At 39.3% G+C, this 22,957-nt stretch overlaps 1 protein-coding gene across 1 annotated transcript in view; it reads right to left on the bottom strand.

The window, feature by feature from the left end:
- Positions 1–22,957, bottom strand: part of ZFPM2 (zinc finger protein, FOG family member 2) — a 365,534-nt gene that overhangs the window by 175,634 nt on the left and 166,943 nt on the right. The window contains exon 4 of the mRNA XM_081116257.1: positions 15,581–15,699. Coding sequence (XP_080972383.1) covers positions 15,581–15,699 — 119 coding nt within the window. The remainder of the gene's footprint in view (positions 1–15,580; positions 15,700–22,957) is intronic.

Raw genomic sequence — 22,957 nt, 5'->3', positions numbered from 1 at the left:
TACTGATTTCCCTTCCTTTCAACTTTGAGATAACAGCATATGCAATAGCAAAAGATAAATGAAGAACTACTGAGGAGATGCAACACAAAGAGTAGGCTCCCATTCCTTTGGATGTTGTCAAAGCAACTGAAAGTACATGACTTGCTTCCCTTTTCAAAGCTGCAGTGGCTAAGGAGGTATAATAATATCAATCAAGAGACCGAAGACCCTTTTGTTCCCTGTAATGTGAGTGGTATGTAAGAACTGCAGCAAATATTACCCATAATAATTCATAATAATCGGACCACTCTACTTTTTAAGTCTAGAGATAAATACTGAAAAGTAACTATAAAATTCAGTATCCCTAATTCAATTAAAATCTTTGAATTTCAGTTGAAAAATACTTATTACACCATCTCCTCAATGAAGCTCATAGACAGTTCTCAATTATTCGGGCTCATGGTGAAGCAGAATAAAAACAAGAACTTGCAGAAAATCAAACAATATGAGAGTACTTTGAGTTTCATTGCTTGAATATTTTTTTCATTTCTCACTTTTTTTTTTCACCCTATTTGCCAATAACCACAGTGGGTCTCCCTGTAATGCTTTAGGTTTCAAGCATTATAAACATCTTTTTCATGCTGTAAATTTATAAACCTACATGCTCTACACTTGTGCTAAGTTACCTACTAGAGTATTAAAAATGTCTTTATGATGATTTGCAAAAGTGCGTTTTGCCATGAGACAAAATAATGAAATTATGAAAAAGAAATAATGTTAGAAACCTTTATAGTGTCTGATCTATGACAGGAAAAATACTAAGTTCATATAACTCATTCAACAGTAGAGGTGTGCTTTACTTCATGAGATTGTTTTATTGAGGAAAAGTTTTAAGTAAAATAAAATTAAAATATTAATCTTATTTGTTGGCTTAAAAATCAACCATGTATTGCATGTGTGTCTGTGTGTGTCTGTGTACGTACATACCTGCCTGTGTGAATATGGCTCTTTGTGTGTTAGGTTTGTGTAAAACAATTTATAAAGGCTATGGATAAATCTCAATTTAAATACTCATACAAGAAGTAATGTTATCAGATGAGAATTCAGATCTATGTTCCCTCACTTCTTAATAGAGTTCCTGGCTTATAGTACATGCTTAGTAAATATGGAGGCAAGTTTTCCTTCAAGACATATAGCACAATACACTTAACATTAGAAAAAGAAATATATTTTAGTCATTCAATTGCTGGTAAATAGTTAACAGCAGAAGAAGACTGTTAAATTAGTTATTATGAAACAAGAGAAATAATTATTGCACTATTCCTCTCATTTGACTGTAAAAAATATAAAAATAACATACTTCTTGGAAGGCACACAGTTTGGTGGGGGGATTAGTTAGGTGACAAGTTAAAATGGGCTCACCTACAATGTTTTATCCAGGCCCTTAGGAAATCAAGGGACAAATGTTTAGATTGTGCCCATTCTAGCAAGGTTACTTAATGATTAACTTCAAATAAAAATAAGTGACCATATAAAAAATCTAAAGGGCCTTTACAGATGCAAAGTATGCCTACTGCTATCCAAATGGGGCTGTCCTCCCAGAGTTTCTTTTTTAGGAGGAAAGAGTTGTGCTTCGAAATGACACTGGTAACTATGCCACCTTCCTTCCAGTCTCTCTCTCCTCATATTTACATACAGACATTCTTTCAAACAAAGTTAAGAGTCTGAGTTAAACTCAACAAAACAAGGAGATTACCGTTGAGGAGTTAATCTTCCTCTATCAGCCGGGCCTCACAGAGGGGGCACACTTCACCTCTAGGCAACTGAGCCTTCCTAACTGAGCGTAGTGCTATCCATGGTATGTGAGGTCATTGCCTATCATTCATCCTCTGACAACCACTTTGTTTTTGACTCTTTATGCCTGTAAGTTTATTTATAACATGCCAGAATAACAGTGGAATGAATGAAAGAAAATCCCAGCAACATTTACAAGCCTAGAAATGCTTAAAGATAACAGCAGACTACAGTACACCAACGTTTCTGGCCCCCATTCATTAAGCGCTCTTCCTGTTTATTATTGCCGTGTGCTGTAAAATACCGGTTCTAATTTGCTGGAGTTTCAGCTGATCTTTTTTTTTCTTCTTCATGGATCAGAATGATTTTATGTTAGCTGTCCTCGGCACAGCAGATCAGTTTCAAAAGCTCACTAGAATTCTATTAGCTATATGAATTTTTGAAACATTTACTGCATATTTTTTTCAATCCAGAGCAAAAATAGCACATTTATTCCCTTTCACAAATCCCAATAAATAACAAAGGTACATTAGGCTCCAAAACAGCTTAACTGAACCATATGTGGATCCAAAGGCCTGCCAAAATGGTATCAACATTATAAAAGATAGTTTCACATTTCATCTAGCCATAAAACAGCAGCCTATAGTATAGAAAACGTGTTGGCCACTTGCACAGAGCAAGTGGTGACAATGGCATGGAGACTCACTGTCAGCAGATTAAAAGCAACCTCCCTACCCTACATACTCTGGCAGGTTCCTTGCGTATCCCCTCCCCCAGCTTGAAAATTTTTTTGGCATTTGGATCTGGATTGACTAATCACAGATTATGGAGCAAATAACTTCAAACAGCATCTTGAACCTCGGCCCCTCTGACAGTCACAGAATTTCACCATCAAAATATTTCATTAGAGAATCTTCAAGAAGCAGCAGAAGGCTTGGCACCGAACCCTTAGGATCCCATTAAGGGCCCTGCCGTATCCCACGGCTCCTGCCGTCCACACGGCCCACTCCGCTCCACGCTTCTCTCTAAAGCCATCCCGAATCGCCTTTCCCTTATCAGGCTGATACAGACCCGCGTCATCCTCGCAGCCTTCTGACAGGGCCTACAACAATCGGGGGGAGGGCGACACAGCCGGGCATTGTTTCCTCGCACAAAACCCTGCCACAGGGCGCAGATTACCACCAAAAAATAGATGGCTGCAACCAAAGAGACACATTTTTCAGAATGGCTGCACTCGATTAATGAAGTAACGGAGCCCACCACTGTCTGAGTTTCCTCGCACCCTCTGCCTCCCTCGCCCCTTCTCCTCCTGGGCTACGAGCAGAGAAGGGCAACACTTGTGCAAGTGTGGCCTCCTGGAGGAGGTGTCCCGTCAGGGAGTTTGGAAGGCATGCAACAGGGAGCAAACTGCCCAGGTTCCCTGCTGGAAATTTTCAGAGTAAGGGCCAGCTTCCTTCCACCACCTTTGAACTTCTTTAATGAAACTCCCTTTTGCCCCCCAGTAGTTGCCTCATTGGACCTGGGTCCACGTACATGTGGACATCACTGGGCGTCCTACATGGGCTAACATGCTACCCTTGCCTGAGGAGCCCGAGTGGCTTTAAGATGCCAGGTGGTAATGGCACAGCCCAGGCTGTTCCCAGCATCTAGGGGACTCACGCTGCTCCGCTCACACTATCGCAAATGGGGCGATGAGAAACCAATGCTTAAGGCATGTGAACTGCCTCTGCTCTCCCGAACCCTGTCCCCATTTCTTCATATTTAACAGTGGGTCACTGTCTGGGACTACGGCTGCCTTACTCACTCCATTCCGCACTAAGTCTAAAATGCCATAAATAACGAAAAAACCCGAGTTAACATTTTAAAACACAAACCTAACTCAGAAGTGCATCAGACAGGGTCATTACTTTCCCAATTCTCTGAAATCCCTAATCACACACCTATGAAACGCTTTCTGAAGAATAACTCCTTACGAAAAGAAAACGCAAAAAAGCCGGGGTCATTCGAAAAGCATTTTGACCACTTCACCTTCCTTTCTCTTTCTAAAAAAAAAATATATTTTTTTCTTTGCTTCTGTGGTGATTGTTTACTTAGATGATAAGTGCTCTAAGTACACACCTTGTGCGTCTCTGGGCTGTAAGTTCTCAGAGTAGTCATGCTAGCTAACCAGTAAGTACCTGTGTCTGTGTGTGTATAAATACATGTGCACACATGTATGAAGATGTATATATACGATGACAACCAAAGTGCTTTTTCAGTCTGTTCAGAGAGGGAACAGAAGGGAAAAGGCTGGATGCCCTGCTTGGGGAATAAAGGAATGCATAATCTACTTGCTATTCACAGCCATAATAAAAAGTAATTTGGGCTGGTATAACAATTTGTATATTTTTCAAAGTGGCTAAATGCATATAATTTAATATAATTTTACAATGACTCTATGATGTAGGGCTGGTATAATAACCTCCATTTTATAGACGAGGAAACTGAGAGCATGTATGATTGCCCAAGATAGCACAACCACTTTGGGTAATCACGGTCGGGATGAGAAGCACGCTATTCTGACCACATCACGGGCTCTTTCCCAGCCTTTCAGCCCCATTTCTGATCTGTACAACGTGTTAGTGTATGTTTCTCAAAATTACTGAAATGAGAACAAACGCTTAGGAAACAACCTGCTTCTGGTTCCTAATTTCCATTAGATTTTGTATAACTCAGGTTTTGCATATTTCAATCATCTTTCTCTATCCTCACTATTAATTTCCAAATACGTTAATCAAGAAGTTACTGTCGTCCTCATGAAGAAAATAGTATTTAGCTTCAGAAATAAAGATAAAACATATCTCATTTTCACAAATGTCTTATTTATTCGCTCATCTTTGATTTTGCTTCTGATGCTTTATAACGTATGATTTAGCTTTTTCTATTCAAATTAAATTCAAATTTTTGTGATTACCTCCCTTTGCTCTTCCTGTCTGAGAGTTCGTTATCCGAAGGTCAGGAGACTGTTTATGCAGATTACCTTCGGTGGCAGACAGCCTCCGAGGTGGCCCCCAGTGATCCCAGCCTTTGGTTTCAAGGCCTTGTGTAATTCCCTTCCCTTCAGTGCTGGCTGGACCTAGTGACTCAATTCTAGTGAACAGAATTCAGCAAAAGTGATGGGAAACCACTACCGAGATCCGGCTATACAAACACCGTGGTTTCCATCTTGGGCTCCCTCTCCTGCTCGCTCATTGCTGCTGAGAGAGAAGACACTGCCATGTGGGGTACTGCCCTCTGGAGAGGCTCAGGAGGTGAGGAACTGAGTCATAGTCAGGCTAGTGATTTGCAAGCCAATCCTCCCCCAGTTGAACCTTCAGATGACACCACAGCTTTGGCCGTCTCCTTGACTGCAGCTTTGTGAGAGACACTACACCAGAGATGCCTAGATAAGCTGTGCTTATATTTCTGACCTTAGAAACAAAGAATAAAAAAGACTAGAAAAACCACAGACTTACACACATAACCCTGTGCTTGACTCTGGTTTCCTGACCTTTAAAATAGAAAGACATAAAACATAAAATGGCACAAAAGACATATAAATTATTAGAATCAAGAAACCACAGTTTTGTCAAACTAGGCCAAAGGGTTTTATGAGAAAAGTGAGGTAAGAGTAAATAAATAATAAAAATAACTTTAAATCCAATACTTAACAAGGAAAAGAGATGTTCATCTCCAAGAGAGGTTCTCAAATAATTTCATAAGTTTCCAAAAGCATTTAAGAAATATTACTTTATTTTTCTCTTATTAGATTTATATGCAAGAATTCTTGCCTCTGGAGCATAGCATCACCATAGAGCCCTGTAGAAGTAGCCTGGGCAGGGTCATACTCACAGCTTTGCCTTTACCAGGAAAACCTCCTATGATACTAAACACTGTCAATTCCAATGGAGAGCTAAATTATAATTTTGTTAAATTATAATACTTAACTAACGGTGTCCTGAGAATACCTACTTAGTTTAAAAACACAGTACAATATTTTATAATATATTTAAAGAGTTATCCCTAAGTAATATTAATTTTTAAGAACAAACAGAAAGAATACAAAACAGTACTTATATCCATTCTTTCACAGTTATTATCTCCAAGTTACTGACTGTATTAATTATTATTCCTAGCTGAGATCACTGCTAAATCCTCATAACACTAGAACAATATTTATTCTAACCATGAACATAACAGGTAGGTGTCTAGTGCCAAACCAATTATTTTAAAATGGCTTGTGGAACAGTAAGTCTTCCAAAAAGTCGGCGAGAAAGACTTTCAAAGGCATGCCAGACTTATCAGCAAATAACAGAAGAAAGTTTTGGTCAACTTTTCAAACAACTGCTCCTCACAGTGCTTTCTCATTTTAACTTCTCCTCTAGTCAAAAATACTTTCGAGGCTTTATAGTCTATAATTTGTGTGATTAAAAACAACAGAATTATATCTTGCAAAACACTTCCTCACTGCCCAAGAATCTGATAGAACCTCATAGGGAGCAGAGTCCCTCTCCATGTCCCCAGGGGCTCTGAAGTGTGAAAAAAGATCTGGAAACAGGAACAGCCCTACAAAGAGTACATGGAGCTGTATACCAATAACTAGACTCTGTCTTTCATGTCTATACTCTTTCAAAAGGTAGTGCTACTCATTATCTCTTCAACTTTACACATACACCCTTCTCAGTAGAGCAACGTTGACCAACTGTGAACAGCTAATCCTTCCAGACACTGATTAAATTAACAGCCTGGCATGGAGTCAGTTTAACACCTCCATGAAAAGATCGTCTTCAATAAAAGTTTTCCTTGGAGTTCTCCGAAAAGAGAACAATGAAAAATCTTAAATAAAGAAAAAGATGCTTTTTGTTTATTCAAACTTGGCATGAGCATAAGTTTAGCCACATGTCATAATCCAAAGGCAAAAACGTTTAAATTTCAGGCACAGGAGAGTCAGTTAGGCCTATAAATCAAACTGCCTATGTGTAGTTAAAAAAATTGTATCCTTGCGTCCCTCCCTTTCAGATCTAAGTCCAAACATAAAGAACCTAGCGAGATTTCTCCATCAGAAGGAAGACTGAGGTTAGCAGATAGACTAGCCATGCACAAAAGTTGTATTTTGGAAGCAGGTCCAAATAATCAGGAAAGGTACAATTTCTGTTTCTATTTCAACATTATTGTCCCATATTAAAATATAATTGCATACTCTGCCAACATTATAGCTACATCTAAATTGTAATACAATCAGTCCCTCCCAATCAGTATGCAATTGGCCTCTCTGGTTTGCTTCTACCAATCTGAATTGTGAAATAATTCTTTGGTGTTTGGTTTCCTCTTTTCTGACATAATCTACAAGACGCCTTTAGTTACTTGGTTCTCCATACCAACTGCTCTGCTCTCCCTGAGCACTAACCCCCTCCTCCCAAAAAAACACACACACCACAAAACCAAAAAACCTACCCTAATTCTAGAAACTAGACCAACACATTATTTCCAAGGCTCTGCTGCATTAAATGTCTTGCCTCATGTCTTCTTGGAGCAGCTTCCCTGTCCACTCAGTTTCCATTAATTCTCCACATAGCAGATAGAGTGTAAGAGGAGCCAGGATCTTGGCCTCCCTAAGGGACAAATCTACAACCTCCATCAATAATGAATTTCACCAACGTTTCCCAAGAGGAACAGGGTACAATTAAAAAGGTTATAAGTCCTTGCACTACTAGAACCTAAGGGCATCTGTGAATGAAACTGGCTTAAGCCCAATTAGAGGAATCAGTACATTTGTCTTCTCTTGGAACAACCCTGCTCTTACGGTTCCCATCAATTCAGTATAAATCTGACTGATCTTATCCAAGAAGTTAATAGAAAATTGCTCACAGTGGGCGACTGCCACCTCAGTTTCCAAGCAGAGACAGATGGAATTTCCCAGATGGTTTGTCACTGGAAAGCGCGATGCTGGATGAGACTTCACAGAAAGCATGGTGGAGCAGAACACCTTCTTGGCCTTCACCCATGTCATAGTGAGGGATCTAAAACCAATTCTGTTGTAAACAAATCATAATTGCCTCAAAGGGCTCAACACCTTGTCCTCCCCAAAGGTCTCAGTTGCAAATCTCACACTGAAATTAGTCAATATTTATCGAGAAACCATCATGAGCATATCTCCTTATTGGGTAAAATCTAAAGAAATAAATAATAGTTATCCTGCCCTACTTAACCTTACACACAAATGAGATTAAGAAAAAAACATAAATCTATAAAACAGACACAAGATGGCACTGGCGGTGGGAACTGTACTGCTAAATTGGGCAGATGAAGTAAGGTCTCAGAGGAAACAGGAACAATGGATGTAAAGACTCAGGGAAAAAGCAGGAATCTTGAAAAAAGAGAGGTGTGCATCACTCATTAATATTGGAGAGAAGTTCATGGAAAGTATTAATTTATTCATCTTTTTTCTATTGGGATATAACTGACATACAACATTATATAAAATACCTTATTCATTCGGTAGTGGTTATTTATTGAGTCTTTGCTAGAAGCCCTACATTGTTCTAGGTAGGAAAGACAATTAGCATACAGTCTGCAGAGGAGACAGATAAATAAACAGACACCTACAATTATGTGGTAAGTGCTCCTATCCTAATAAAACAAGAGAATCATGGAAATACTTGAGGAACAGATATCGATTCCAGACTGGGGGCTTCAGAGAAGGTCTACTCTGGGGTGTCCTTGAGCTGAGTCTTCAAGAATCAGAGTTAGTGTGATGAAGAGGGGGAGGGGAGGGAGTGTAGGGTTTTCCAGGATGGTGAAATAACATGTCCCGTGCAAAAAGATGTGAGAAAAGAGTATACTCAGAGCGCTGCAGGAAGCTGAGGTTGACTGAAGTCTACACTAAAAGTTGGAAAGGGGAAAGAGCTGGGGAAGTATCGTGAAGGCCCATCTATGCCTTGGCAAGGAGTATGGGTCTCTTGTGCCTTTCAGAATAATTCAAAGAACAAAAGGGGCTAGTTTTGACTTCAGGGCACCCTATGATTTAGGTAAAGAAAAACGAGATAAGAAGGAAGGCAGAAAGAATAGTTAGAACAATATTGTGATAACCAAGGAAGAAATGATGGTGGTTTCAACTGAAGCAATGGTAGTAGGAACAGAAAGAACTGAACAGACATGAAGAGAGCAGGAGTTATGGTAGCTGGTTTCTGGAAGTGAAAAGAAGCATCTTGGAAGATGTTTGACTCTGAATGGAAGGAAAAGGAAAGAGTGGCAGTTACAGGCAATAAAGAAGGGGGTGTGAGTGACTACATGTGTAAATGGACATTTAAGATGTGACAGAAGGAGAGGTAGGAATGAAGAAAAATATTGCAGAATTTATAGAATGAACAATCAAAGGTGACTGAAAAGTTGGCAGTCAAGGAGAAGAGACAAGAGATAATCTGTGGAAACAGTAATAAACTCTCCTCAAGACCATTTCTTTGGAGGAAGCTGGTGGGAAGGACTTGCAGAGCAGTTGAAATGCGCTATTAGAGAAAGGGTATAAAGCCAAGGTTAGAGATTTTTTAATTTAAATGTCATTTGTAAATTAGTAGCTGAAGCTTTGCAACTGGATAAGCTCCCAAGGCACTGGGAACAGAGGGCGAAGAGAAGACAGGCCAGAGTGTTTTGGGAAACAAGCACAGTTATTTTCAAAAGAGCCAAGACCCAGGGAGATGTGAGAAAGTATGGCAGTCCTGGGCCCAGATTAGAATGAATATTAAAAAGGAGAATATAATTTACAATGTCAATATCAATGAAAAGAAATATAAGACCCAATAAAAAGTCATGTCTCAGCAAAATTATAAACTATTACCATTGAGATTCTGAAGACAGAAGGAAATGGGTGGATTAGTCAGAACACTCCTGGTAAAGAAATTCAATTAGATTAGAATTTTATTTTATAGAGCATTTATTGAATACCTATTATGTGCCAGAGGCAGAGGTCTAAAACAGAATAAAGATTTTATAAAAATCTATGCCCTCTACATCTCAACAATAATTTGGGTGTCACTTTCAAATGTACTCTATTATTTCTTGGAGGCTGTCTTGTTACAAGAAGCTCACCCTGAGACTAATGCAAGTACAAGCAGTTTACTGGGGAGGTGGTCTCAGGAAATTTCAGGAGAGGTGTGGAGGAGTGAGCAGGAAAGGGAAAGGAGCCTATAAAGAATGTATTAAAAGCCAACCGGAGCTCAATTTCACCGACCAACCCTAGACACAGCGTGGAACACTTCTCATATCCTAATGGAGAGGCGAAAAAGGAAAGAGATTTATCCACCAACTTCTGCCCATCACTGATTGAGGACAACTTCTGGAAACATTAAATCTCCAACCCTTCCAGCTTTCCTGTCTTGCTGTGAATTTGCTCCTGAGGCTGGAAAAAAAAATCCTCAAAGAGAAAGTCACAGATGCTCCTACTAAGCAGCCTTTGCCAGGTAGGTGAATACTGGTGATCACCGGAGACATGGGCAGGGGTGTCTCGCCACAGTGTGTGCAACGTGAAGCTTGAAGGCTCCGGCAGTGCGTGGATCAGAGACTGGCACTGGAGGAGCTGGAACTGGAAGGAATGGAGACACCTAAGAATTCTAATATCTTCCTAGGATGTGGATGGGGAACCTTTCATTCTCTTCTCTACCACATTTCTAGGATGATAATATCTTTGAATTTTAAGGTGCAATTTAATGCACACATTATTTCATTATTAAGTCAATAAGATGTCTACTTTACCCTTTTTATGTGTATTTCCTGTTTGTAGAAGCCAGTGTCACAAATGTCCCGTGGGAAAATAAAACAAGGTTCTCTTCTGATTGAACAGCATCAACAAAATGAGATTTCTCTATCAAATTTCATTTGTTGAATATAATAGGCGCTGATGAGTTTACTATTATGTAGTAAGCAACCTGGGACTTTCCACTTATGTTCTATTTAATTAATTGTGTATGTTGCACGATTCCAGCAGTTGGCTGAGTAATACTAGTTAGCTACTGGAAGCAGCTATATTCAAAAGCAAGAGAAGGCAATTGTCACTTGAATTTCAGACACCTAACCTTCCAAATAAATTCATTGTTTTTTTGATACCTATTAAGCACTTACCCTGTGCTAGCATAGCAGAGATTTAGTGTATTACAAAGATATTTCTGCTCAGGAGAAAATGGGAAAACTTCAAAGGCACAGCATAGAAATGTAGAAATTCTAAAACACCCCCAAAACAGATACTGATCACAATTTAAAGTGATTTTAAAAAATTTCTTCCTTGTCAGTAATCCTTTGATATTTTCAATGAATAAAACTGCAAAACTTTCAGAAACATGAAGTTCGAGTCACCATGATAGTACTTAAAATAAGTTTCTCCTAGGCACAGAGGCGGGATGTTGGAAAGAAGGCCAGGCTCACTCCCTGGCGACACTTCACTCAGGGTGTAAGGCTGCACATGCAGAAACTGGAGCTTACAATGCAGCAACAGCCTCTGGAGCTCGCCATGCTTCATTCTGTGTCAACTCTGAGTGTGTTCTGGATGCGATGAACATTTGGATCAGTGAACTCCGGTAAAGCAGACTGTCCTCCATAACGCGGGTGAGCCTCACCCAATCAGCTGGGGGTCTGACTAGGACAAAAACACCGGCCTGTCCAGGCGACAAGCTTCATCTGCACCATCGGTACTCCTGGGTCTTCAGCCTGCTGGCCCACACTGTGCCACAGCACAGAGTTTCAACTGGCCAGCTTCCCTAATCAAGTGAGCCAGTTCCTTACACCAGCTCTCTCCGCTCTCTGTCTCTGTCTCTCTCTGTCTCTGCATATATATATATATATCTCCATATATTTACATATATATGTAAATATGTCTGTATTTGTATATATGTATATACACACACACACACAATTTTCCTATTTGTTCTGTTTTTCTGGAGAATCCTAATACAGGCCTTGGAAATAGTGAAATTTAGGCATGTAAAATCACCAAACACCAAAGGTCTACCATTTTACTTGTTCAATTTGGAGTGTCTTTTCAGTTTTAAACTTGACAGATTATAATGGGTCCATTTTTATGGTGACTGAACGTTAAGAGTAGTTATTATTTATTGATAACTCACATATGTTACCTTATTTAGTCTTTACAAAACCCCTGTAAGCTCAGTAGCATTAGTATCCCTATATTGCAGATAAAATGTCTAAGACAGTATTAGATTGCAACACGGGTTCTGGAGTCACACTAGGTTGGCCTTGAGCTAGTTATTTAATTTCCCAAAGCCGCAGTTTCCTTCACTGTAACAAAGGAGATAAATATTATCGTCTCATGCTCTTGTGCAAGAATTACATGAGATATAAATGAGATATAAAAGCACTTTTACCCATATCTGGCCCAAGGAAAGTATTAACTATATGCTGCTATTATGAAACCATTAAAGCATGAAGTATCTAACAAGATAATGCGGTGTGGGCAAAAGATTGTTTATTTTTATGTTCAGTGTATTATATGATTCCAAGAATAACTTCTTGTCAAATCAACGTGTTTGGTGCTTCCATAGAGCATGTATTTCTTAAAATGTTCTATATCCATCCAAATGCCTGGTCTGCTGCAAAGGCGTCCTGCAGGAGGTGGCATATTGCTAATGCACTTCAAGATGGGAACTTGAAAGATATAAAGAGAATTTGACATCTGGCATGGTGACTCAATTAATTACAGTGTTGGATTAATTAGTGTGCTGAGTCTCCTGAGCCAACACCATGAGTCAGACCAGAGTAATATCACAATGGTTGGCGAGTAGACAATTTAAAAGAGTGTGCTAAATCCAAATTGATGCAAGGTTGGGTAAGAAAGGGTTAGCAGGCTAGATATTTTATAATATGAAAAATGTGTCTTCATGATGTAAAAGACATATTAGAGTACTGTCCACGATATAAAGAGTGATAGAGCTGCAGACATCTGAATTAACTCATCACTGCTCAAGTAGACTATGAGGAATCATAACAAATATTTTGCCCAAAGTAAGAAAAAAAGCACACCTCTGATTAGTGATATTTTCTCCCAGAGATTTTTAGAAGTTGAGAATTTCTGTAAAAAATGCCCAACAATTTTATCATGCTAAAATCATGTTATAAATGCTATTGAGGAGTCAGTATGGCCTGGTCCTTAAAACTGCAAATTCTGGAATCAAAGGCCTAAGCTATTATTTTCTTATCTTTAAAATGCAATTAAAAAACACCACCACCAAATTCACAGGTTTGTTTTGAGGGTCAGATGAGCTAATCCATTTCCAGTTCTCTGTACAGAGTCTCAAAAAGGATGAGCATGCGGCATGTGCTAATCAACTGCTCTAACACTAGTGCGAACAGCAGGACAGGTAGAATTTCATGACATGAACTAGAAGTGAATTCTAGAAAAGAATGTTATTGCAAAAGAAAAATATTTTTAAAGCACAATTAAGCAAAGTAACTAAGTTTTTCAATAGAAAAAAATGCTATAGTTTAAGAAAAATAACATGAATTAGATTTTTAAGATTGTTTTTTATAAAGAACTATTACCCACTACTGGTTTTTAATACCTTAAAGAGTATTCATACACTCCAAAGAGTGTCAAAAATTCTGAAAACTTTATATCTAAAATAAAATCCTTTGAAAAATATAAAACATGACCTAAAATAGGTTTAGAGTGGTACAGGAGTATGAAAAAAAGAGCCAAAATGATATCATCTGTCAAAAAATAAGAAATTATTTCACTGAAAAAATTTCACAGATAGGTTTTCCACACATCTCAAGTTTAGCATATGCTAAAAATGTATAAAAGTACCACTCTACATATATACAGATGATGACATATACACTAATAAAAAATTTCATTTTCCTATAGCTATTAAAAGGGGAAATGTTCAGCTCTTGCATCAGCAATAGGTGCCACTTGGGTGGCAGTACACTTTTGAAGAACTATCAGAGAAATGACTAAAGGCTGTGTTGGCATCTGATCTGTGTAGGAATGACTAAGATAAATCTCTTCTTGCCTGAAACATTTTTAACAATGCTAGATGACCAATAGAAACCCCTAGATAAATGGGTTTACAATAGCATTTAACTCAACCTTTGATGTCTAGACAATCTTATTATTTTTTACTTTACTTGAGAAATCAGTAAGTTAATACTGCTCTCTCAAAGGAATCAATAGAACAGTCTATTAATACATCTCAACCAACCAAGGTCTTCAGTGTGTGGGGGCCACATAGCAAAACCTTTCTGAAGTAGGTGTACTGGACCACCAAGAATTAAACTGCCTAGATTATTAAATATTTAGCCTGACCTATCAACTTATTTGTTTCTTAAATACCTATAAAATCTCCTATTTCATCCTTTTATAGATAATACATGAATTTAGGCAATAAAAAGCACACCCCTGGTATCTAACCTGCTAATTAAAAATTCAATGACACAAATATTTCCTATTTATTCCAATCATTACTTTTAGCTGAACCAATAACTTCTGTCACATTTGCATGACATGGAATAAGCAGAAATCTATTCATATCAGTTTTTTTCATGTAATAACTTGAACATGAAATTTTTTATGTAACAAGAAATGCAGTGTTGGTGAGTTCAGCACACTTGTCAAAACCCCTCTGGGAGGTTTTATGTCCCCGCAGTGTAGACAAAGTAATTTAGGAGCCATGAGACACTTCCTACACGAATGGAACTTAAAGAGAATGTAATTTCCAAATCACCTAAAGAATACAAGATATTTTCCTCCCCGTTTTATCATCGGTATTGTATCATGGGACCTGGGAATGTTACATACTGTGGCAAAGAAGAATTAAAGAATGATTGGAATTAAAGTTGCTAATTAGCTGACCTTAAAATAGATTATCCTTGATTACCCAGGTAGGCTCAGTGGAATCACAAAGGCTCTTAAAGGTAAAAGAGGGAGGCAGAAGCGTCAGAGTCCAATGTGGACGTGAGAAAGACTCTTCCAGCCACTAATGGCTTGGAAGATGGAAGGGGGCCACAGCCAAGGACTGTGGGCAGCTAAGAAAACAGATTCTCCCCTAGAGACTCCCGAAAGGAATTCAGTCCTACAGACGCCTTGATTTGCAGCCCAGTGAGAGGTTCATTCCAGACTTCAGCTCTTCAGAACTGCAAGATGATAAATCTGTGTTGTTTTAATCCACCAAGTCTGTGGCAATCTGCTATAGCAGCAACATGAAACTAATATATCCAACTAAGAAACGAAGTTTAAATGTAGCCAAACATCCCATCTTTCTTCTACTTTTAAAAACATCTAATTAATCAGTTGTCTATATAATCTTACCTACAGGTAGACTTTCTGATCTCAGAACTTTTTAGAAAAGTTAACAACAAATAATAATGCTAATCATTCATCCTCGTGCTTGTAGACACAGATAGTATTACCAAGGAGTAAAAAGGTGGTTTATTTCTTGCTCTTCATGTAAACCTCTAATGTATGACAATTAATTTGCGCCATCTTAAAAATAAAAGCATTTGTGTGTATTATTAAATGTGAATAGTGTCAGTCTGGCTAAGCAGATAAAGCAACGACCTTATAAATCACCTCACTAAGCAACCACTTAGTATGATTAACCTGTTTCCTTCTAAATTCTGCGTATATTATGGTCAGAGACAAACCACGTGGAAAATAGCCAAGTTTTGGGTCCATGGAAAAGGAAAAAAAGAAAAGCACTTATTTTTAGTGATTTCACTGGGAAGCAAACAGGGATCCTTTCTGAGCGGTGACAAACACTGCGCCACCCCTGGAGCGGCCACGTACCAGCGAGTTGTTGTTCAGGTCCATCCTCCCCGCGAACGGGCCCCAGGTCGTGCCCGCGGGCAGCTGCTGCCGGCTCTGGATCCTGCGCTCCCCGTCCTTCTGAAACACCTCCAGCTCTCCTGCAACGAATGGAAACACGTATTTTCCCGTGTGCTTTGCAACAGCCACGTCTCTCTGTGTGTCTGCTTTACACGCACAAGATTCTCAGCACTCATATAAAGAGAGCTAATTACGCTTGTCTGAGGAACGACTGATCTTGTTATCCCGAGAGGGGAGTAAAACCTGTCCTTACACCTGTATTCAATTCAGTCTCGTTTCTTTCTGCGCTTTTTCACACACAGCATCACTGAATTCAGTTCCATTGGGTAAGTTCTTAAGAACCAGAAACAATAAAGCTTCCTCAAAACAGACAGACAACAAACATTAGGACAATGACTAAGAGTTAAAATTCTTATATGTGATCACCAATGGAAGTAAAAATACAACTAAAGAGACATGGCTTAGGCAGTAACTTTATTATACTTATTCAAGACTTGGTGAACATCACGAGAGTGGTTTTAAGTACTTGATGATTTTCTAAAATTTTACTAATTTCAAGGAGTAAAACATCTACATGTACAAGAAATAGACATGCATGTTTTCCCAAGTAAAAAAAATGTTTCATCAAAATCATTTTTTTAATTCTCACCCGAGGATATGTTTTTATTTATTTTAGAGCAAGATGAAGGGACAGGAAGGGGGGGAGAAAAGGGGGGGGAGAGAAACACTGACGTGAGAGAGAAACATCAATCTGTTGCCTTCCATCGAGGGATCAAATCTGAAACACAGGTACGTGCCCCGACCAGAATTGAACCCACAATCTTTTTGGTGTATGGGGTGACGTTCCACCCAATTAGCCACCCGTCCAGAGCCAAAGTTAATTTTATATTTGGTACTTTAGGTAAGATTCTGTTAGCAAAAGAGTTTGTACAAAAACACTCACAAAACAGCCAGTTTAGGATAGTCTCCCTTTCTTCAACCATACTTACCTTTTAAACAATTTCTATACAATTTACCATTTAAAGGTAAAATACATTTCAATCCCTTAGCTAAACACTAGCTCAGAATGTTGTTTTCTACATAAACATGATGACCAAATAATTTGCTTGTTTTTTCACACTAAAATAACCAGTCATGTCACCTTTAAGTGATACCAGAGAACTCATGAGAATCTTTGAAAACCCTTTAAAGAAGTAATACATCCCCTTTCTGCCACTGACATTTTTCATTTGAAAAGGGTTCAGACTTTCAAACAGTGACTTCTTATCTGTAGCAGTGGATTTACAAGCAGGTCTGTCTTTTAATGGATTAAGAATTACACACTTAGGGCAGATCATAAAGCGATACCCAAATATAGCCAAAGTTTTGGAGGTGTCTTCTACAATGCACTAAAATTTTAAGCAGACCACAAATACTTTCATGAGCTCTTAGAGATGGCCGTACAGAAAGTCCAGTAACTGTTCAGGCTATCAAGTCAATCATTACAACTTTATTAGACAAGCAGGCAAATCCCAGTCTCCTTTCTTGCTTGTCAAGAAGTTATTTCAGGGTTTTGGGGAAATCCTTTCTGTTGCTGAAACAGTTATATAAAAGTATTCATTTATTCACAACAGCATTATAGAATTGAAAAAAAAAAAGAAAATTATTACCGTTTAGATAGTACAAAGGCTACACAGGTTAATGACAGCAAGAGAAGACATTGTACAAATGGAAATCATATTTAATTTAACTTCCAGTAGCTTAAGAGTATGATATTTTTAATTTTGTCAAAGATTAATGAGTGTCACAAAATAGAGGAAACATTACTGCATTAAAAGCAAGAAGATTGATTTTTGGCCCCAATTCTAATAACCAGCTAAACTGCCTTGAACACGTTGTATCTTTTCTGAGTCTCTGATTCTTCCCAGTTAAAGAGGGGTTGACACTCCCTTGCCTTTGGTAAGGTGCCCACAGCACCATGGTTTCCTTTCCCCAGCTATGACGTGTTGCGAGAGACAGAAAGAGGACTGGGCTGACAGCCGAAGACTGAGGTCCCAGCACGACCTTCTCATAAAACAGATGTTTGACTTGAAAAGATCCGATTTTGAAATCGGAAAGCAAAGCACCAGTTCTCATTTGGTTTGTTGACTCCTCCTTTGGGCAGCCATTCACTGGTCTATTCCTTCACTTATTCTACTAGTATTTATTGGGTATCTGTTAAATAACAGGCGGTGGGGTACACTCAGGAATAAATTAAAAACAAAGCAAATCTAGACCTTGGATACATTTCAGAAATTGTAATCCATACGGCTTGGGAAGCAGAAGCTATAGAATTTAGTGATTATTCAGATGTTAGGGGTGAAGGAAGAAAAAAAATTCAACAGTGATGGTCAAGTATCTGGCTTGGGCAAGGGGGCCAACGGTCGTACCTACTGAGAGAGGGAACGCAGTAAAAAACAAAGACTTAGGGATCAGACGAAGAGTTATAATTTAAAAATACTGAGGTAGATGTGGCTGTCAGGAAAGCAAGAGGTGATTTCTAGATGGGCAGGTACAGGCCTGGGGCTCAGAAGCAAGGCCATGGCAAGAGTGATAAATATTGGCATTTATTCATTAATTAAAACGAGTGAGTATATGGTAATAAAAGCCATAAGATTATTGATCTAGGAGGGCGTGTACAATATAAACTAAAAGGACCTGGGACGGAGTCCCGCAGATCTTCAAAAGGCAGAGAGGTGGGAGGGCAGGCGCAGAGCACGTAAAGGACTAAGGACTAAAGGAAGAAGCTCAACGGGGAGCCATGGCAGGCAACGAGTGGGCTGGGGACTTACGGGAGAAGGGACCCATCAAGTGATCTGAAAGTTTATGGAAGAAAGAAAGGGGCTGGAAAGGTTCCTTTGGATGAGATGAAGAGCATGGGTGCCCGGGGTGAAGGAGTTTTGCAGAATGAGAGGCCAGGACACAAAGTGGAAAGAGGCCCCGAGCCGAACCGGAGGGGAGTAAATGGGACGAGTCAGGAGACCTGAGCACGCACCGCCCTCAGGGCCTCCAGTGTGACCCCCGCAGCTTTCGGGGAGCTGTTCCTGCTCCTGCGCAAGCCCACGGTGCTCCTGGTGCCTCGACAAACCCTATTCATGCTGCAAGACCAACCCCACAGCTAATCTCCTTCACGAAACTTCTCTGAACTCCACAACAAACTGACTTCTCCTTCCCTAATACACCCAGGAGATTACAGTCCAATACCGCACGGTTTTGCATTAATTACTTCCCAGCGGCGTCCCCTTGATAACTTCTTTCACCTCAACAGGAGTCAAAACATCATGAGCTACAGGTATATTTTTTATTTGTTTATTCTCTAGTAATTAACATGGGTTATTACATGCAGTAATTGCAAAATACCAATTGAACCTAGCTGATTGGATAAGATTTCCCATAAGATCACAAACTCAATCTGAGTACAGTTCAAATTGATTTTAAGACAAAAAATTGCCTTAATATACGTCTTCTCTTTGAATTACAACAATCATATGTTTCATTTGTTCAACGTTTTATTACATTTATACATGTTTCCTCATTTGTGAAATATAGAACAGGATAAAAAATATTTTTCTCTTGTGCCCAGTTCCTATTTTTGCAGCAATTCTTCAAAAAGAAGCCTTATTTTTTTTTTTTTAACATGATGAGTAAGTGCACACAAAATATTTGAGGCACATAGGATGGACTAATCAATTTTGGTAAAAGATAATATTGTTAGTGCTGAGGGCTGTTTCTCTTATCTTCTTGATAATGCATACTTTTAAAAGTCTGTGATTACTCAAAGACTTATGATAGCTTCACTTAAAAAAAAAAAGCCCTAAGTCAGAATCACTACCAAACATACTGCAGCTTTTAAGATATCATCCCACTTTTTTTTTGCCCAAGTAAAAGAAATTTACTAGTGGAAAGAAATACTTAAAATCATGAGAGAGATACTCAAATCTTTTTTCACTGAAGGTGCTATCGAGCCATCATTTTGTTTCTTTTTAATGGGGTCCTTTTGATGCCTCTTTGGAAAGCAAAGCATGTGAAAACTGTAGCACACCAAAGGCGAACGGACAAGATGTGGGCCTTTTAGCATAGTTATCAGCAATCATGCTTCAACAGAGTTTAGCATGAAGTTGATGACATAAATGTATATGGTATTTACAGAACATCCCTTAACACCAGGCTCAGATTTCACAGGACACGGTTGCAAGTAAATGAGATGACAGAAGATCATATTTCATTTGCTGAAAATAAACTTGGGATTGGTCTGAACTTGGTTTAATATATATATATAACCAAATTTTAAAGCAGACCACATGAATTAGTTCATCATGTTTACCAGGCCTTCTCAGAGCAGAAAGCTATAGCATCAGAACCCATATTTATATTTTCTCCATGGCTGGAAAACATTATACATCATGGTATCAAACCTGGACAGCCCCGAAGTCATGCTGAGTTCAAAAATCGCTCAACGATTCGAAAAATCTCAAAACATGTTCAAAGTCAGCCAAGGTGGCTGAACTATGGCAGAGCTCTTTCTGTTTCATGGTTTAACCATTTGACAGCTGCTTGCCAGATACATAAGAGGGTGAGATGGTCATTCTACTGCTGATTATCTCCACAGCCAAAATGCAGTCTTGCCACTGTGTGTATTTCCTCAGGCATTCATTTCATCTGCATTTTCAGACAAAAAGTGTTATTTATATGATGCTATGCTGATCCATCCCTATGCATGGTTTGGTCAGGAAAGGAGAGTTCTTTGTTAGTGGCTACAAATCGCCTTATAGGGATATCTTTTCTAATTTTCCTTCTCAAATTTTGAGCCATACAGTCATAACGCACACTAAACTACAGTTTTGAACATAAACTTGAAATACGACGTTCCCTACTCAAGTGCTCCAGTCAAACCCTGATAAATCAGGCTGGCCATGCAGTGATCTTACCCCTCCTGACTCTTTAATAAATCGAACCTTCTAAGTCCGTACTGTTGGAAGTTGTCACTAAATGAAATTGTGACCTTATCCGGCACATGAACTTATCCCGCTGACAACTACATTTATTGTGTGGATAAGGAAGGGGGGAAAAAAAGAAAAAAAATAATAACAAAAAAATGAGATATTTGATAATTCTGATCTCAGCCATATGTAACTGTAACAGATGGGATCTTTCTGATGTTCCTTTAATGATTTGCCAAAGATGAGTCTCCACTTAGAGAGAAAAGCTCACCTAGGTAAGTGCTGGGGGCACTGCAGATGGTATTAAAGGTGCTTGAAGGGGTGCTGGGTAACAGCAGCGAATCCAATGCTATTAGTCTAACACAAAGAGCCCTGAATCAGCTTGTAATCACACTGGAAAAGATAACATAATGGTGGTAGCAAAATAGAAATATTCCCCCTCCACACAAGGCATTCGGTGCCTAAAAACTCTAAAGCCAGACCCTGAAATTGTCTAAAACCTAGAGCAAGTTGAATCACTGCAGCTCTTCAGGATGCAAAATGCACCCATTGGCTCTTGCTTCTAAAAAGTCCTAGAAAACACTGTGTGCAGCACTGTTTAAGAAGCAAATGAGCATGCATGTGCTACCAAATAAAGGGATGTATTACCCACTCAGGGACCTTTTACTGTATTATTCTGGCTGGCCTTAAGGATTGATGTCTGGGGATTTTTTCTATCCTGAGGCCCATGGAAACCTACAAATTATCATTTTCAAGATAGAGAAATAGAAGAGATAAAGTATGGTTGTAGGTAGTAATATTATTGGGAATAAAGTAGAAAATGCAAGATATTTTTAAAAAGCAACACCATGATCTGAAGTAACTAGAAAGCCATAACCTGCATATTCACATACAAAATAAGTTTGACATGCAGAGACCATGCTCAAGACTGGGACAAAGAAACTGCTATAGTCTGCCCTTTGCTCTATGGTCTAGTCACATGAACAACGACAAAACCCCGAGCTCAACGCAGGTATCTGAGTATGACTAGCTTTTGGAAATGTTTGGGAAAGTCATTGGGAAGAAGGAGCTGCGGTTTCTGGACATGTTTCAGCCTCTGGAAAGAGGAGGGGGGAGTCACCCCTCTTTTGCTCAAGAAACCTGGCACAGTGTGTTTCTTTGCTGCCAGAAACCCTCCCTGACCTTCCAGACAACACTCCTTGTCACAGGCTGACCCAGTACCACTTCCTGATCCCAATCTGGAGACACGGAGGGAGGGGATGGCTAGGGAGGAATGGTCCTGGACGTGAGAGGTCGGGGCGCAGACACAGGAAACAGCAGTGGGGGGGCAGCAGCCAGGAGGCAGCCTGCTGGCGAGGGCCGCAGAAGGGTCACCGTCTGCAGAGCTCTGGTCAGGGGAGTCTTGTTTTCTCCCCAAGGAGAAACTCCGAAGGAGATACTGTGCGTAAAAATCAGCCACTGATCCTGCTGGACAAGAATGAAGTAAGAAACAGCTTTCAAAGAACATTTAATAAAGAGCGTCAATGGACCTCATTGACATTTATGGTTCTAAATTTTAGGCGATGTTTCCTTTTTTAAAAAATCCTCACCCAAGGACATGCTTAGAGAGAGGAAGGGAGAGAGGGAGAGAGAAACACTGATCGGTTGTCCTCCGGGAAGTGCCCTGACCGGCAATGAACCGGCAACCTTTCGGCACAGAGGACAGTGCTCACCAACCCAGCCACTCGGGGCACAGGCCGCGTTTACTTTCCTCTGCTAAAACTGCGTGCTTTCTCATAGGCTACGTTTACTGATTTAGAAGAAAATAGTGGGCGTACAATGAAACTTTTCACAGGTCATTGCTGATATTTAAAGACCACATGTACTTGTTTACTAATTTATGAGGTATTTCTTCAGCTCGATGCCTGTAAGAAACCCAGATAGTCATGTTTACCTTATAAGATGGCATACATGCAGATGAGGAAATATACTGACAAGTCTGAACAGATAAACATGATTAAGCATCAGTTGTGATTAGTATGGGTTTTGCCTGGAAGGAAAAGGCTACAAGAAGCTCTACTTGGGAGTGGGAAAGGGACTTCTGGGGCCACAATATATGAAAAGCAACTGATGCCAGAATGATTTGACAGACGAACAAATAACATGAGAAAAACTATAGCAGTACTTTGAAAGCTTTTCATCTAAACCAGGGAAGTAACAGTGCTCTAAAGTGCCCTCAACCAGTAACAGAAATGTGAGGAAGACTGGTCTAAAAGCGGTATCCCGTTAGAGAGTTAAACATTTTTATCCAAAGAACAAAATGTACAAGTGTTACTATAAGTGCTAAAAAAAACGTAAGAGTGGAAAACAGAACCATAAAGAGACTAAAAATTTAATATGT

This window comes from Miniopterus schreibersii (genome assembly GCF_964146895.1).
Source record: "Miniopterus schreibersii genome assembly, chromosome: 17".
Lineage (NCBI taxonomy): Eukaryota > Metazoa > Chordata > Mammalia > Chiroptera > Miniopteridae > Miniopterus > Miniopterus schreibersii.
This window is presented reverse-complemented; position numbering and strand designations above follow the sequence as displayed.